At 40.7% G+C, this 17,005-nt stretch overlaps 1 protein-coding gene across 3 annotated transcripts in view; it reads left to right on the forward strand.

The window, feature by feature from the left end:
* MIB2 (MIB E3 ubiquitin protein ligase 2) overlaps positions 1-17,005 on the forward strand; it is a 52,407-nt gene that overhangs the window by 23,829 nt on the left and 11,573 nt on the right. For 2 of the 3 annotated variants that reach the window (XM_085318580.1, XM_085318581.1), the window contains exons 4-13: positions 2,038-2,144; positions 5,389-5,583; positions 6,878-7,020; positions 8,930-9,037; positions 10,159-10,263; positions 11,425-11,587; positions 12,495-12,628; positions 14,547-14,695; positions 15,294-15,450; positions 16,119-16,273. In XM_085318580.1, the coding sequence (XP_085174706.1) occupies positions 2,038-2,144; positions 5,389-5,583; positions 6,878-7,020; positions 8,930-9,037; positions 10,159-10,263; positions 11,425-11,587; positions 12,495-12,628; positions 14,547-14,695; positions 15,294-15,450; positions 16,119-16,273 (1,416 nt within the window). The remainder of the gene's footprint in view (positions 1-2,037; positions 2,145-5,388; positions 5,584-6,877; positions 7,021-8,929; positions 9,038-10,158; positions 10,264-11,424; positions 11,588-12,494; positions 12,629-14,546; positions 14,696-15,293; positions 15,451-16,118; positions 16,274-17,005) is intronic. The other variant, XM_085318582.1, reaches the window with a different exon arrangement.

The following is a 17,005-nucleotide window of genomic DNA, read 5'->3' on the forward strand; positions in this document are numbered from 1 at the left end:
TTTTTTTTGGCTGATTGGAGTGTTGAGGGTGACCATAGTTCTCAGTGATAGAAGGAGCTAGGTAAGCACTTCCTTGAAAAGTGAGCATAGGCACAATACCCCCAAGGGTGTGGTTCTGGGCATATCCAAGGGAGATGTAGCTTCATCCTGTACAGTCACTCTGAAATGTTTTCCTGTGGGACTCTGTAGTAATCTAATATAATTGGAATTTCTAGGGCAGAAATGGCTCCTGACTGTGAATGGCTGTCTTATTGCCTTTAATAACAATTTTAATTATCACAGTGATTAAATTTATCCTTAGGGTATTTTTGCAACACTAATAACTTTGGTTGCTATCCAGTATTTGGAGCAAAACATGGCAATTTAGATTAAACTTAAGAAGAATTGGCTTAGGACATCTGATTCTTGCATCATTTTATTGAATTACTGATCAGCAATGTGGTTCAATACAAGGTCAAAATTTTTGTGAGGCTGGGAAAAGTAGGCAATTATGATACCTTGTCCCCAACATTTAAACAGAAGATAGTCTCTTACATGAGGATGAAGTTGTCCTACTGTCATTCATTTTACAGACAACTTTCAGGTGCCTGGGCTAAAATCAGGACTTTATTGTGCTAGCCCTGGTTAAAAGATAAGCCTTATCCTAAAAAGTCCACAGCCTGAATGGCCAAGCTGAGTAGCAGTTGAGCGAATGAAACCTCTCTTCTGCAAAAGGGATATAGAAATTACAGTGTGATTTGCTCAAAGCCTGTGGCAGAGCAGGAATTGAATTCAACCCTTTAACAGTGACTTCATCTCTCTTGCTCCCTATTGTATATGACTGCAAGTCAGGAGGGGTGTGAACATCACAAAATATTGGTATCAATCAGAAAGGGGACAAGGGATCAAACTCCTTGTTTCAGCTGGAACTGTGATTTAGCATGTTCATCCTATTATGCTGAATATTTGACCTCCTTACTTGTGTGTCTTTTTTCTTTTTTTTTTCTTCTCCTCCTCCCATCTCTTAGGGTTCTGTTTTAAAGATACCTGTTCACTATCTGAGACCTACATTAGTTGACACGAGTGTTCTTGGGGGAGCATGTGAATGGCATAAATGCGCATAAATGGCACAACTGGTAATGAAGCACCCTCCTGCTATGATGTTTAAGACTGCTTGAAGATATTCATAGTAGGGCAGCTCCTGCCATGTGTAGGGATGTAGGTCAATGAGCTGAAGTTACTAAAGTCAGACTGTGTTGGCTTTGATTTGCAAGCATTGTATCTTGTGCTGTAGAATACCAGTAAATAGAAAAAAGAATTAATTTCCACCCATTCAGAACAGTCGTATCTTGCCCTCAGTAAACTAACTTGCCGTGATATAATTTGTGGGTTTTGCATGCCGTAGAATGTGTGTGGTATTTTTTCCTTTTGGAGCTACTAGATTTTGGGTTTGCCCTGTGTAGCCCCTTCAGGAGCCTGAAGGTCTAAAAGAAGGATGGTCTTTTTATCCTTCACTATAAGGCATGCTGTGTGTGAGTGAATGAATGTAACTGTTTTGAAACTTCAGATTTATGTATGTTCAACTTTGTGTTTGATGTATGTTCAATATATGTTCAATATTTAATATACTAGCTCTCGTGGAAATGTACCTGTACTCATGTTCATATCCCCAAGTATCTGCATCCTATAGCTGAGGGAAACTCTGAGCTTTTTTTAAAGCTCACCCTGAGTCTCACAATTTTTAATAGTATTTGATGATAAACTTGTGTCTTCTCTACTTTTAGCCTAGTGTATGAACTGCTGGTTGTCTTTCTACTGTCAGTGGAACAGTGCCTAGGAATTTTGACCTCCCTGGGGAGACTAGCTTTTAGGATCAAAGCCTCTGTTCAGCTATTTTGCTGTTTTCTCTGATTTTTCTCTCATGTTCTTCAGAACTCAGGACATGCTTTATTGTATGTAGATGTGGTCCTAACATGATGGATCTTGGTTGGAACAGAGATTTACAGAGTATAAATAGTAACAATAAATGAATCTATTTTCTCTTGTTCTATTTTTCAGGGTCCTAGTGAGTCCCCGACAGAATTTGACTCGTATCACATTAAAAGGGACTTTCCAAGGGGCTAAAGTAGTCCGTGGCCCAGACTGGGAGTGGGGTAACCAAGATGGTAAGCTTTTTCTGAGATACTCTGTAAAACACCTTTTGATTTTTATTTTTGTAGTGTTTCTTTTTCCTTTGTGCTGAATAGATAATTAAAAACATGTGTGCTGAGCAGTAACTTCTGTGGGAGCTGTTCAGATGATGCAGGTTGCTGTTTCATAGAGTATTAATATTATTTATTGTTTTATGTTTATTTAGAAACATATCTTTGTCAGAGACTCCATTTGGGGTCTGTAGGGGGAAGTTTTGCTGCTCCTATTTCATAGATGTGAAAACTCCTTGGAAACATCCTGGAAGGTCTTATGTAGAACTATAAATGTACACCATCTTTACAAGAAGATGAAGCCTTGCCCTATGCTGTGCTATCCAATGAAGAGCTCTGTTTGCTGTGTTTGCTGTGGGTTTCTACTTTCTATATTTCTGAATTATAACTTCAGGCTGGAAAGGGACAAGAATGCCTTTTCTAGACCTCGCCCTGAGATATACAGACTATATCTAATTCAGTGGTAGCAATGTATGTGTGGTGCATCAGTGTTAAGGAAATTCTACTGTCCGTTTCTATTTCAGAGCCTTACACATACTGAAATGTTTACAGCATGTTTTTTTCCTAAATAATAAAGTTGTAAAACCAAAAGTTCCCAAAGTTGACTGTACCCTTTATTGTAGCTGTGGGCTCAGTGCAGGAGATAACTCAAATGGTCTGAGAGCAAAAGAAGTTTATGCTCAGTACAGCTTGCCCATCCTTTTGAGAACAAGTCAATATTTCTATGTCTGAAACTTGTGTTGCTCACAATGAATGTGACCTGTACGCAGTGGTAGGTGCAAAACAAGTAAGAAGAAATGCAAAGCCAGATAGTCAGCTAGTCACTACTGATATTATTTTATCTTTGGTGGAGCTGCATCCACCCAAATTTCTTTTTATCAGTGCTCTTCTGAATTTAGCTTCCCAACAGCACAAAGTCATCAGCTCTCTATTTCCATTTAAGGAAGTAACATGTAAATACAGGTAATAAATAATCTTGTGGATTAATTAATTCCATGATTCTGTGTGTCTGTTAAGGGCAATGGAAGCTAGTTGAGAATGGTCTTGCTTTTATTTGGCTTGTGGCTTTTTATTGTTCCTGTCACCTCAAGCCCTCTGCAGAAATTTGCACTGGCTGCTGGAGAACCTGCCAAGTAACCAAACCTTTTTCTGTGTTCTGCTCAGAGTGGACTCTGGTAACTCTTCAGTCACTTGAAACTTTTCACTCAATGCTTCTGAGTGCCTTTTCTTTTTTTTTTCTTTTCTTTTTTTCTTTCTTGCTACCATCTGTCAGAGTCCAAACACTACTGAAGTGGAAGCTGGACCTGCTGACAGTGCCCTCTTTGTAGAAGAGCATCTGAACAGAGAGGGAGAATACCTTTTTTGTCTGGATCCCTGCTGTCACAAGCAAATGTTAAGTTCATTTGTCAGTTTATGTCTGCACTAATTTAAGGCCAATGATACCTGCCAGGTTTCTTGCAGACTAAAAATGTAGGGGAAGAGGACAACAGCAATCTGCTATAACCTGTCCGCATTAGTAATACAAAGGAGCACAGTGTTGCTGCAAGATCACTGTGTTGCCGTCCTTGAACACCAGTACTGCCCAGAGGCTCTCTTCTCCTTTGGTCATTAAGAATGGATATCTGATGCCGCTTCCTTTTTCAGGAGCTGTAATCTTGATTCATTTTGGCCTGGGTAGATGTCTATCTGCAAAGTGTTTGGAAGATGAAAATTCCTGTTATCTGCCCTCTTGCTACGATTTGAGTTCTAACCTAGAAGTCTTTCTTCAGGCATAACTGGGAAGGTTACATCACAGAAATGCTTTTGGTAACCTAAGTTGTAATTTCCTGGATAATAATCATGTGGGTGGATATCTAGAGTGCTGATCTAATAACTGACTGCAGTGTGAATTGTATATAGAACTGGGCTCCACCTGCCATTTCTAGGGAGAGATTCTAAAGGCATACAGGACTTTAAAATTTTTCTTCCAATAAAAATCAAGATACATAGGGGGTCTCTAGTTCTCGTTTTAATCCACTGAAGGCCTGCTTTTTTCATTGATGGAACTATCAATAAAGCCTGCTAGTTTGCGTTATGCTTTTTGGATGAATGTGCGGTTATATGAGGAAGTTCATTCCTTTAACCTGGTAATTTCCAAGACTTTGCAGGCAATTAGAACCTTACTGTCTGACCAATAATGTTCTAATTGCCAGTGAGATAGACAGAGAGTGCTGTTTGCAGTTGGAAAAGCACTAAACCAGTGCCGGGATTTGCCCAAGTTCCTGCAGATTTGACAGAAGAATAAGGAACAGAATCTGCAAATTCTGAACCTGTATAACTAGGTTCAGTGTTAATACAGCATGGTCTCTTGCATGAGACAGATTTATTGGCTCACAGATGTATTCCTGTGTTCTAGATCATTTCAGCAGTGTTCCTCCTTGCTTGGGCAGGTAAAGAGAAATGCTAGAATAAAGTGTACTTGGTATTTGCCCACCTGACCAGTGTGAGAGAGAAGTGAAGGATCTTGGGTCACTTTTACAATGCTGTTGTGTTTCTACCTTGCCACAGTGTGGTGCCATGACACCATGCATTGGCTAGGCAGTATTTCTGTGGAGCAGGAGAAATGACCTTTATGCTTTTACAAAATGCAACTTTTGTGTATCTGTATTCCAAAGAAAACAGCTTGGCTGTCTTTCCACAAGCTTGATGCAGAGATTCTCTCTGAGCTAGATCAAACTGAGTTGTCTCATAGCTTAACTTCCTTAATTAGGAAGATGACTGAGACCTTGTGCCTTTTGCAGCTGATGGTTATGAGGAGGATGTATAAGTTCCTGACTTTATTTTTGTTTCATTTGCTTCTTTCTTATATATGAAGAACACTTGATTGGCAGGCACTGCTTCAGGCAGCAGTTTGCTGAGAGTGAAGCAGGCCTCTGTATATGTTCATCATGTAAAGATGGCCTGTGAGCTTCTATATAGGATCGTGCAGAAATCCTTTCTGGCAGCAGCCTCTCTGTCAGAATTTCATCTTTCCCACCTAGGAGCTTTGGGCTCTGCACTTCCTCTCCCATTTGTTTTGCCCTGCTTTTTCTCCTTGGGTTTGATCTAGTTAAGATAAATGTTATTAAATTGTATCTTAGTAAACATCCCAGTGTCAGGTGATTTTCTGCATCTTGGTGTCTGAGAATGCAAGCCAGATATTTTTTTCTCTCTGTTTCTTTTCTGTCAGGTGGTGAAGGCAAAACTGGACGTGTGGTTGATATTCGAGGCTGGGATATAGAGACCGGACGTAGTGTGGCCAGCGTCACGTGGTCTGATGGTACCACGAATGTCTACAGAGTTGGACACAAGGGGAAAGTGGACCTGAAATGTGTTGTGGAGGCACCTGGTGGCTTTTACTACAAAGAACATCTCCCAAAATTAGGTGTGTGGAGTGAGTTTTCTGTTGGGAAATTCAGACTCATGCTGCCATACCAATCTCTTATTTTCCTGACATTAAAGCTATTCTGCTTGGAGTACACAAAATCAGGAGTTAGTTTGATAATGTTCTTACATAATGTGTACCATTTTTAAAAAAAATGCATGTCAATATAGTCCTTTCTTACAGGACGGTTAGCAAAGCAGCTCAGTTTTGTAGTAGTGTAAGATCATATCAGATCATCAGATGCCTGCAGCTGTTTAACAAAGAGGGACCTTCTGCTGATACAATTTTTTGCTGATGCAAATCCATGAAAATCCTTGGGAGTGCCTGCATTTGTCACCAGAAAATTCAATCTAGTGTCAGTTTTGTTAATCCAAAGTTTTTCATTCTTCAGGTAGGCATTTCTCTAACTGGTGTTCAGTGTGCTTTCAGAAAGCAGATATTATGGGTCTGGTGGACCAACAAGTATGTTGGAGGGGAATATGACAAAAGGGAACCTTCTGAGAACAGAGCTGCCAAATACCTGCTCAACAGGGAGTTAGGAAAAGGTTGAGGATAAAGGTGATATCTGTATTGGCAACATGCCACAATCCACCTTTCTTCTTAATTCTTCAGTGAAATCATGAAAAGTACTTTCATTCTGAGTGTGTTTCTGGACTTGCTAAGGTGTAATTTAGGTGTTCTTTGAATCAGATGTTCTTTTGCTCCACTGAAATAAAACAGAGGACTGTTAGTGACGTTGCTGCAACACAGTCAGATCTTTCTTTTCTCTCCTTAAGCAACTTGACCAGAGCGTCAGGGAAGGGAAGGGTTGATTGAGGAGCTTATTTTCAGGAATGAGCCACCTGAATGCAGAAAGGCTATGAAGATGGTATTCCACAAAGCAAGCTATTTGAATACCTGTGGAAGAGAAATCATTCTGAATGCTGTGTGGGTGTCTGCTGAGCAACAGTTATGGATACCAGAATTGCTAAGAAGAGATGCTGAAGTCTGACATTGCATGAGAGGCATCTTTAAAATGTGTTCTCCACCAGCAAGGACGGAATTGTGTCTTGTTAGAACTACTTCATGTATAACCCATAGCATTTTCTGATGAAAGAATAATATTCTTAATCCTACCTAATGCTGCCCCACAGTGTGTGTGTATGGTACACTCCGCAGGTAGAAAAAGATTCTTATACCATTCTGCTCCAATGAAGCTTATGCTAACTTGCAACTCTTTTTATAAAGCCAAATGAGAGACAAAGCATATTATTGCACCTTGCATGTGTGTAAGCGGTGTCATTCTGCTCTTTAGGAAAACCAGCTGAATTGCAGAAGAAAGAAAGTACAAACAGGCATCCATTCCAGCATGGGGACAAAGTGAAATGCCTGCTGGACATTGACATCTTGCGGGAGATGCAAGAGGGCCATGGTGGCTGGAATCCTAAAATGGCTGAGGTATGTTTCTACTTGTTCCTATTCTTTGAGTAATTTATCAGTCACTATGTTAAACTACAGACGTAACCACTGGCTAGGAAGCTGACAGAACTTCTCTGTGTAACATAATAGCTTCTGTTACCATATTGTGCTAAGTAAATAAAAATATAGATTCTTCAGTGTTAGGACACTAGAATCAGATTTGTTTTTAGGTTCAGATAAATTGGTCTTGTATGAGAATTGCCGTGTGGAGCCCTGTACAATTTCTGAGGCTGAGCTGGGCCAAAAGAGCTGCTCCAAAGTCTCAGGAGCCAGTGCAAAAAACTCATGTCTGATTTGTTTGTTTTCAAATGAGATCTTTTCCATGGAGTTTTGGGTCCATTCCCTGTTTGGCTACCTTTGTTGCATATATTAATGCTAATAAAATTTGTGTTTGTCAGCAGTAGGCTGTATCCCTGAATATGGTTGACTTTTCTGCCCATATGGTGTTTTTGGAGCTTAGCTTGGTGTCTTGTCCTTTGTTTTGAAGAGTGATCAGTCTGTTGTCACTTGTTGTTGTCTAAACAATATTGTCAGACAATAGAGGAAATGGAAGAAGAAATGACATCTAATACTACTGTAGAGAATCTCAAGGAGCAATTTTACCATGGAAGACTCCAGAGGTTGCRAATGTTAGATGTGAACTTACATTTAAATGAAATGATGACAGCTAAATGAATAAATTTGCCCTTTACATTAAAAGATCTGTGCTTTTCATTTCTCTTAAGTTAACTTCTTGGGTTTTAACACAAAATAGATTAAATTACCTTCACTTACTGAAGAAGACAGTAGTGCTGTTGTGCAGTACATTTCCTGAAAAGCAAAACCACATTTTGGATACTCATCATTGCAGCAGCAAGATCTATTTCTGAACCTGTATTAGTCACCTCTATAAAAGCGTCCTTTTGGAGAACGAGGAAAAGTTAAAATGAAAAAGCTACAAGTGACCCAAAAGCCTGCCATATGTGAAAGTTGCAGGTCTGATGCTGAGGCAGCTCCCCTGAAGCTTTGATATATGGAGCAGTACTATAAAATTATGTAGATACATAATATATATATATATTCTAACCTAAACTGCCCCAAGCTGTCTTTTCTAAGTCAAGCTTTAAAATGACAACCAAAGCTGTAATTTCAGGTTCAGTGCAGAGATCTATTAACTGAGCATCAATTTCTACTTTAGCCTGACTGACAGGGATTTATCTTCATCTAACATAGACTTTAAATAGTCTGTTAAGAGAGTCATGAGTTTCTTATTCTTGCAGAGGCCTTAATCTCAAAACCATAGTTTTTGATTTGCATAGCTAAGGTAGTCTGCTACATCATTACACTTTGCACTTATTTAAATCTGCATTTCACAACACCAGAAATGGGATATTAAATAGAGAAACAGTAGCTTCCCTTCACATCAGAAATTATTACTTTTTGTAACTAGTCAGAATCAAGAGTACTACACTATAGAACAATATCTTGTTTTCTGTGGTCTCCCGTCCTGCTTTTTTTCCCCGTCTCTCAAAGCATGACTTGTTGGTATTATACTGCCATACAGTGCTGTAGATTCTACCCCTTTGCCGTTGGGAAAGATGAGGATGATTTGTGCCCCAAGTTTCAAGCATTTTCACACTTTGCATTCCTATCACCTTTCTCCTCCCAGTATGCTGCTACTTTAAAGGAGTTTCTTAAGCTGTCTTTTCCTTTTGCAGAAAAGCAAATAACTGCATATCATTAAAACAGGTTTGGGAGCACTGTTACTTTGTGAATTAGAAATGATGACTTATTTAGCCACCTATCCCTTGGTTGTCTGCTTTTCCCGCTGTTAAGCAAAGTGATTTATTTAAGGGGTTTCCCCTGTTCTGTTTTATGTTTTGTTTTTTTTTTTCCTCCCCATCAAAAGTTCATTGGCCAGACAGGGACTGTACACAGAATCACGGACAGAGGGGATGTAAGGGTCCAGTTCAACAGTGAAACTCGCTGGACTTTCCACCCTGGAGCTCTGACTAAGGTAGGTGCTGATAGGTGAGTTTGGCCAGAACCAGCAGTGCTGCAGGGAACAGTCATCAATTTATCTTGCTGTGTTAAGACACAGTGTGTGTCAAGTGCCAAAGAAATACACTGCTGTTCTAAAAGCAATAGAGCCAGGCTAATTTTCCTGCAAGCCATCAAAGCTAAGCCAGGTGGTTGCAGAGTGCAGGAATTGAGCTACTAGGTTGTCCAGTTGAAAGAATATTTGGATTTTAAGTGTTGGAAGTTCTTAAGGTAAATTCTTGATTTCAGCTTCTTTAATAATACTAGTAACAATAGTGTTGCAATAATTCATCCTTCTGTAGCTGCCTCTCGTATGTGATGTACCATTCTTCATTTTGTTTTCTTGCTTGTTCTCTTGTCTTCATGTTCTTCTGGCTCTTGTGTCTCTTTCTCAAACATCACCTGACTGTATTGGATGGCCCAAGTCTTTAATCCAACCCTTCTAATTTTATGTCTGCATTTCTAAAGCTGTTAGCTCTGGCCTTCCTCAGAGGATTGATGGCTTGAAATCTCTACCTTTAGAAAAAGGGCTAATATGTATGGGAGGAGCTGCTGGAAGACTACAAAATTCTGAAATAATTTTTTTGCACAAAAATCAGCCTACTCTTAATAGCGTGTTTTCACAGTGCTCCCTTTTTAGCTCAATATGCGGAGGAAGCATCTAACAAAGGATCAGTACAGATAAACTCTGCTTTCTCACTCCTGTTTTAAGTAACAAACAGATTTAATTGCCTTATTAAAGTGAATTAAAACCCCCAGTGCTGAGTATGGTATGGTGAGGGGATGACTAAGGTAAATTCCCTGTGTGCTTCATCCTGGTATTATTTATAAATGTTTTGAAGAAAGAAAAGAAGAAAATTGTTCTGTCCCAAATTATTTGCCTGCTTATAACAGAAATACCTCAACCCTTGAACTATGTTTATTTTTCAGCACAGTGATTGTGAATTTCTTATTTGTGATACTTCTGTTTTGTAATGTCTTGTTTAACTGGCATTTGGGCATGGGGGAATGGAGGGGCATTTTTGTTCTTGCTTTGCTTGTAGTGGTAATGTTCTTGGCTTCATCCCCCAAAAGCTTATGACTTTTTTTGTCTTGTAGCTCAACACTTTTTGGGTTGGTGATGTTGTCCGTGTGATAGATGATATGGAAACAGTGAAGCGATTCCAATCTGGTCATGGGGAGTGGACAGATGAAATGACACCTGTGAGTGTGCATCAGTTTCTGGACAGTCCAGTAACTTCCTGTACAATTAGTAATTTTAATTGGGCTTGCATTGCCCTCCAGTATTTCCTGATGGTCAGTCAGTGCACAGGCCTTTCTGGTACTGCTGAGGCATTGCAAAAGAAATGTTGCCTAGCACTATTGGTAATGTAGTAACAGAATCACAGAATAGATGACTTTGAAAGGGAACTGCAGCTCATCTAGTCCCACACTGTCAGCTAGAGCAGGTTGATCAAGACCATGTCCAGTTGGGTTTTGAATATCTCTGAGGATGGAGACTCTACAGCCTCTCTGGGCAACCTGTTCCAGTGTTGAACCACCTTTGCAGTGAAGAAGTGTTTTCTGATGTTCAGATGGAATTTCCTGTGTTTCAGTTTGTGCCTATTGCCTTATCCTGTCATTTGGTGCCTCTGAGAAGAATCTGGCTTCATCTTCTTTGTACCCTCTTATCAGATATTTATAAACCTTGGAGAGATCCCCCCTGAGCCTCAACAAGGCTTCTTAAGGCTATAAAGTCCCAGCTCTCTCAGCCTCTCCTTTTATGAGATATGCTCCAGTCCCTTCATCTTTGTGGCCCTTCACTGGCCTTGCTCCAGTAGTCCTATCACAGCAAAGTGGGTTAATGGGGAATCTGACAAAAGATTTGTCTACCAGGGAGTCAAATAAGAGGTTTCAGTAACCAAAGTAAACATGTCCTCTTATGGCCTTCCTAATTCTCTGAAATGAGGCAGGAAAGATTGTCCAGTTGGAAAAGCGGTCTGATCAAACCAATGTGGCTACAAAGCAGAATACGGGTGTCTTCCAGGAGCAGTTAAATGTACAGAGGAAATCTTTCCTAATCCCAACTTTGTCCATTTTCTCAGGACTCTACAAAACATGTTTTGTTGTTTCACCAGCTTCCTTCCCAGGCATTTGTAATGTGTCTGAGAAACACTCTTTGTATATAACCTGTAACACAGAGACTGCTAAAACCTTCTTAGATGCTTAAAGTGGGAGCTTTCTGCAGTTGTGTCACTGTTTAATGGTTATCTTTGCACAGCAGGAGTGCTGCCTGTGAAGCCACTCTGAGAAGCATTATGTTAGTTCTGAGATGCAAACACTGTATCCTTGCTTTTAAATATCACTTTTCTCTTCCCGTTGCAGACACTAGGGCACATCGGCAAAGTGATCAAAGTATATGGGGATGGAGACCTGCGAGTGTCAGTTGGAGGACAGTCCTGGACGTTTAACCCAGCTTGTCTGACAGCCTATCAGAGAGATGAGGAAGCAAACCTTATGACAACTGAGAACACAAAGGAATCAAAAAGTGAGATAGTGAGAAGGGAGAGGTCTTGTCTGTCAAGGGTTGAGGAATGATTGCTCCAGTGTAACAACAGCAACACTCTTTGGTCAGTGTTAAACTCCAGCTGCTTGTCCTTCTCCAGATGGAGTACCAAAACCAACTTAAGCCCTATTGGGAAAGCAAAGCTGGTCTTAAGAAGAAAGCACAGAATTTAGGATTCTGCTGCCTGTGGCACTGCCTTACTCTCTCAGTATTTGCTACTGCCTTGAGCTATTTCAATTACCTGTTCCATCCTGCTACATTTTCTGCAGGAGGATAAAGGATACTAATCCTTGAATGCTTATGATATGCTCCCAATTCTTTGTGTGGAAGTTTTGTCAAACCGTGTGGGAGAGAGGAGAATCTTATTGCTTTTTTAAAATTTTGCTATGTAGATTGATCTCAAAATGTTTACTCAAGTATATCTAATAATAAATTGCCTTAAACTTAAGGGAGTACTTGTACCTGAGCTCAAGCTCTTTAACTTTGCTCTACTTGGAGGACTGTAATGCCTCTGACCTTTCAAGCACTCCAAAAGCCTGTGATTGGAGAGCAGGTCTGAAAGGACCTGTATTTCCTCCTGATGGCATCTGCCCAAAGCTAAGAATGCCTCTTCAGAATATTTGGTAGTGACTTTCCTGGGTTGTCTTCTGTAGCATTGTCTCTTGTATCTTTTGAGTTCTCTAAACATCAGTTTTGTAAAGCCAAAGGCTGTAAAAGAAGCAAGTTTGTAAAGCTCTTTGTGTGAGCTAAGTATTAGAGATACAGCAGGCCAATAGTGTGGCTATATAGCTCTACTACCCAACTGCAAGTTGTACATTCATGCATATCCACACATGCCCACACGCTCTTTGGCTCTGGTAACTTGCAGTTGTTTCTTTTTCCTATCCAGGTACTTTGATCACTGTTTTGGAGAAACTGCTGTCCCAGAAGACAGAGTCAGACCATGCAGGATGCTTGGTCATTTGGGCAGCACTCAACAATGCAGTTAAAGTTCGGGAGCTCCTTCTGAAGTACCCAGACAAGGCAAGTATTGAGGACATTCTTAATGGTTAATTTTTGTTGCGCTTCTTTAAAATACTGGCATAAAATTTTGTACTAGAGTGGGGAAAGGGATGGAAGAGAAATGATAGACTTCTAAAACCTTGTATTAAGTAGTAACAGTTGGGAAATGATTTTGCTGCAGTTTAGGATTAAGTCTGTAAATTAAATGTGCGTGTCTTATGGTATCAGTGTGTGGCTTTAAATCTGAACTGCAGTTAAGTCCTTACTGCATATTTCCAAAGCTGGCTTATTTTAGAAGATTTTCTGTATGGATGCTGCACTCATAGAGTTAAGGGAAGAGGTATTTTTATGTATGAAAATAGTGGCAAGATGTCCAAGAATGTGGCTCATTTTTGAAAATAAAACAACAGGTTGAGCCGGGTGAATGCATCTGTCCTTAGATGACCTTGCAAAAATGGAATTATTTGAGTCAGAAAAGGAAAAGAGTAATGCCGGCCAGATCCTTATATTGTGCATGTCTGTGCAGTGTCTTATCTCATGTCTGACTGAGACAGCCAGACAGTGAGCAGGGGAACTGGGCTTGGCATGTTGCTGAACAATTTACGTGCTTACAGGGTGCCAAATTGCTAGAATCACATCTGCTCAAATAACTTTTCTTTGAAGTTGTCTGTTAGAGAGGGTTCCAACCTCTTCAGTAAGGGGCACAGGGCCTATAACAGGTTAAAAAATGAGAATCAGAGAAAAAAGTATTTCAGCAGCATCCTTGGGAGCCATTGGTAACAAGAATTTCAAAGCTGTGACCATGTGGCAGGCAGGAGCAGGTAGGTGGGTGGCTACTGAACGCTAGGATTGGTTCTGAGTGAACCTCTATGAAGCTGATTTTAGTGGCTGGTTGTCTGATATTAGCCCTGGTTCTTCACTTACAAAATCAATGGGGGCCTCTGGAGATGCGAAGAAAAGAGGGAGCATCTATCATAGGTTAAAAAGAACAGCCATCCATCCATGATTGTGTCTAACTTGTCTCAAATAAGAATGTGCCAAGGGTCAGGAATACCTTATGTTACTTCTGCTAGAATATTATAAGCACCAAGAGAAGACTGGAATTGAGGCTCACTTAGCAGTGCAAATTGTAATTGCTTGTGAAGGGTTTTCCAGCTTTACAGCATTGTCCTTCTTGTGGAAACAGGAAAATAACACACTGACCTCGTAACCCCTTCTTGCTTAACTGGCTTACCCACTGTTTTGAGTGAGTTAGAAGTTTTGCCTGTCTCACTGTTCTGACCACTGTAGAACCAGCTGCAGGAAAGAAAAAACTGTTCCATTCCTCAGCCTGCTGAGGCTTTGCCAGCTCCTTCAACTCTTTTCCTTAGTCTCCCATTGATTTTAGTAGCTTCCATTTCTTTTTCTCTTGCTTTTCATATCCTTTCTTTGCTCTTCATTTCCTTTAATTCTTGAAAAGTCTCATGGCAGGGCTTCAACACTGTGATTTACTCTCTAGCCTTTGTGCCTAGTATGGTACCTAAGTGACATAGAAGAATGGGGAGTTGGCATTTCAAAGCCTTATGCAAAGCTAATCTGATTTCCTCCTATCCTATTAGGAAATAAATTGTTGGCTGAGATGTCAAGTTTCATGCTTGTAGGCCTAGAGAGACTTAGTGTCTGAGCTGCAGTTAGAGCCCTGGTTGCCGGCTCTGTGTTCGTGACTTAGTGTTGTCCAGTTCGCTTTCGAAATACTGTGGGACAAGGTTGGCGTTTTAATTGATGCACATAAAGCACCTGGCCCAAGAGGGCACAGATTCTGCTTATCGCTTCTGAGCATACCACCATTCTACAAATAACTTTCATCCTGCTAGGCCTGCTCTAGAATAGAGATAAGACCCGAACACAAGCTAGGCTCTTTCCTAAGCAGCAGTTTGCTGTGTCTCTGCCCTTCCTATAGGTCGACACAAAGAATCAAGGCAGAACTGCCCTGCAAATTGCTTCCTATCAGGGGCATCTGGATGTGGTGAAGATTTTACTACAGGCACACGCCACTGTCAACCTAAGGGATGAAGAGGGGGATGCAGCACTGCACTATGCAGCTTTTGGGTAGGAGATCTTTTTTATTCTTGCTTTGGTTTATCTCATACAAGACCTAGAGGGCTCTGAAAGGACATTTGTAGATATAAATGAACAGTCTTTGTGAGGAGAGTGTGGCAGAACATGGCTTTGTTCTGATTTTACTCGTTAGAAATTGGCCCTTAAACTTCAGGGCCTCAGATGAATTTGTTAATGTGCTAGTCTAACCTCCACAGCTAGGACAGTTCCCATGCTATGAAACTTTGGGAGGAATCAGAACAAATGATAAGTTTTGAGTGACTGGATTTTTGGTAGGAGATTTTTTGTTTGGTTGGCTGGGGATTTTTTTTTTCTTTTTGTAACTGCATATATTTTCTAGAGCAAGATATAATGGTGTTACCAGGGGAGAATTCATCAGCATCAAGAGTGGGAGGTTGCTGCTCATTTAAACCAGACTAATCAAGATTCTAGAGTACCAATTAGGAAAGCTTTCTTTTAATACTGAGAGGAGATAGGGTGGAGCGGAGAAGATGCAGAAATCAAGAAATTCTGCTACCTTATAAGGAGAGACAGTTTATCTCTGTACAGTGTAGAATCTAATCTGTCTTCCTCCTTGCTTTTAAATCAGAAACCAAGCTGAGGTTGCCCGTGTGCTTATTGGTAAAGGAGCCAGCACAGACTTGTTGAACAATGCAAAGTGCACAGCATTGTATGTTGCTGTTAGTCAAGGATTCACAGAGGTGGTGCGAGCCCTCTGTGAGCTCAACTGTGATGTCAACCTCCCAGTAAGTTTTGGATTTTGGACATCCTTTTCCCTGGGAGGGCACAGAGGGCCTTTATGATCTTGTGTCATTTGTTATTTAGTGGAATTTGAAGCTCATTCTCTAAATAAAATATACTGCTGTTCACTGCACAGAGAATATATTCCTCTAACATCAGTACTCTGAAATTCTGGTTTGGGGTCTGCTCGTTCATTGTGAATCTGTTCAGCTCAGTCCAGTAGCATTTTCTGTTGTGCTGGATTCAGTCCTCCAGCAAGGACTGACCTGCTGCTAAAGCATGGTGTTGAAACACTCCTGTTCCAAGCAATAAGGTCTGGTGAGGATTTTCAGACTGATATTTAGGAACCCAAAGGGCAGTGGTGAATTGGACCTAGCCCATTTTTTAGGGCACATGCATATGATGATGGGACTGGGCTTTGCTGGGTCAGTCTCCCAAAGATATTTAGATGTATTAGCACTTACTTACTCAAGAGCTGGACTCAAGATCCCAGTAACTGATTTCATGCAGGTTATGAAGCAGCTAAGGGCGCTGGTGACTTTGGATGATTGGCTTGGAGTTGATGTGATTTGGTGACACTGTGTCTTCTTGTCTCAAACGGTCCCTCAGGGTGGCCTGTTTGAGTCAACACTCCGTGAGGTAACCTGTGCTCTGCTTTGGTCTCCTTGTATAGGATTCTCAGGGAGACACCCCCCTGCATTATGCTATCACTGCTGATTACAAGGTCATCATTGAGATCCTCACTGAAGTACCCAACATTGACTTCACTGTCCAGAATTGTCAAGGCTTCAACCTGCTCCACTATTCTGCTCTAAAAGGCAACAAACCGTAAGTGAACGAAACATAGTATGCATCTCTGGGATACCCCACAGGTTGGCTAGAGCCCTGTGACACCAGGTAGTGATACAGTCACACTGAATACATGCAAGACAGCTGTGAATCCTAACAGGTAAGCACCCATCTGAGACAGGAGAAGACACTACCTGTTGTGGGCTTGGAGTGAATTCTCTGCTCTATTAGCAGTAATTCAGATGTGGGACATGAGCAGAGTGTGCATGTGGTGCTGGGGGAGGAACAGGTGTCAGCTGCTGTGTAGCGTACCTGCTTTTGCAGAAAGATGAGCTCAATCTGAAAGATCTTTTCCTCTAACCTGTAGTTTTCAATTCTTATGTTGTGTTAATTCTCTGCAGAAGTGGTTTCTCAGTAAGGGGGAGGGAAAGGTTGAGATCATCTAACTCACTATACCTAACGCAACACATTTCAGCAATGCAAGTCTAGGATTGTGCCTATTAAATTCCATCTTCCTGTGGTTTCTCTGTTGTTTTGTTTTTTTTACAGTTAGCTCTGCGCAGAGCCTTATGGATATTGAAGGCACATAAAATCATAAAATCGGGAAAAGATTCTTAATATTCCAAAAGCATTAGACAAGAATAGCCATGAGAGAAGTAATTTTTTCTTAGGAGTATTAGTTTTGAAGGAAGAAAAATAGCAGAAAATGTTGAATTCATTTATTGTGCCCTGTATGCATTGAATAAGCTGTGCCTCCAAGACATGAAAATG

Source organism: Rhea americana, unplaced genomic scaffold (assembly GCF_003343005.1).
Source record: "Rhea americana isolate MKP2758 unplaced genomic scaffold, rheAme1 scaffold_541, whole genome shotgun sequence".
NCBI classification, from domain to species: Eukaryota; Metazoa; Chordata; class Aves; order Rheiformes; family Rheidae; genus Rhea; species Rhea americana.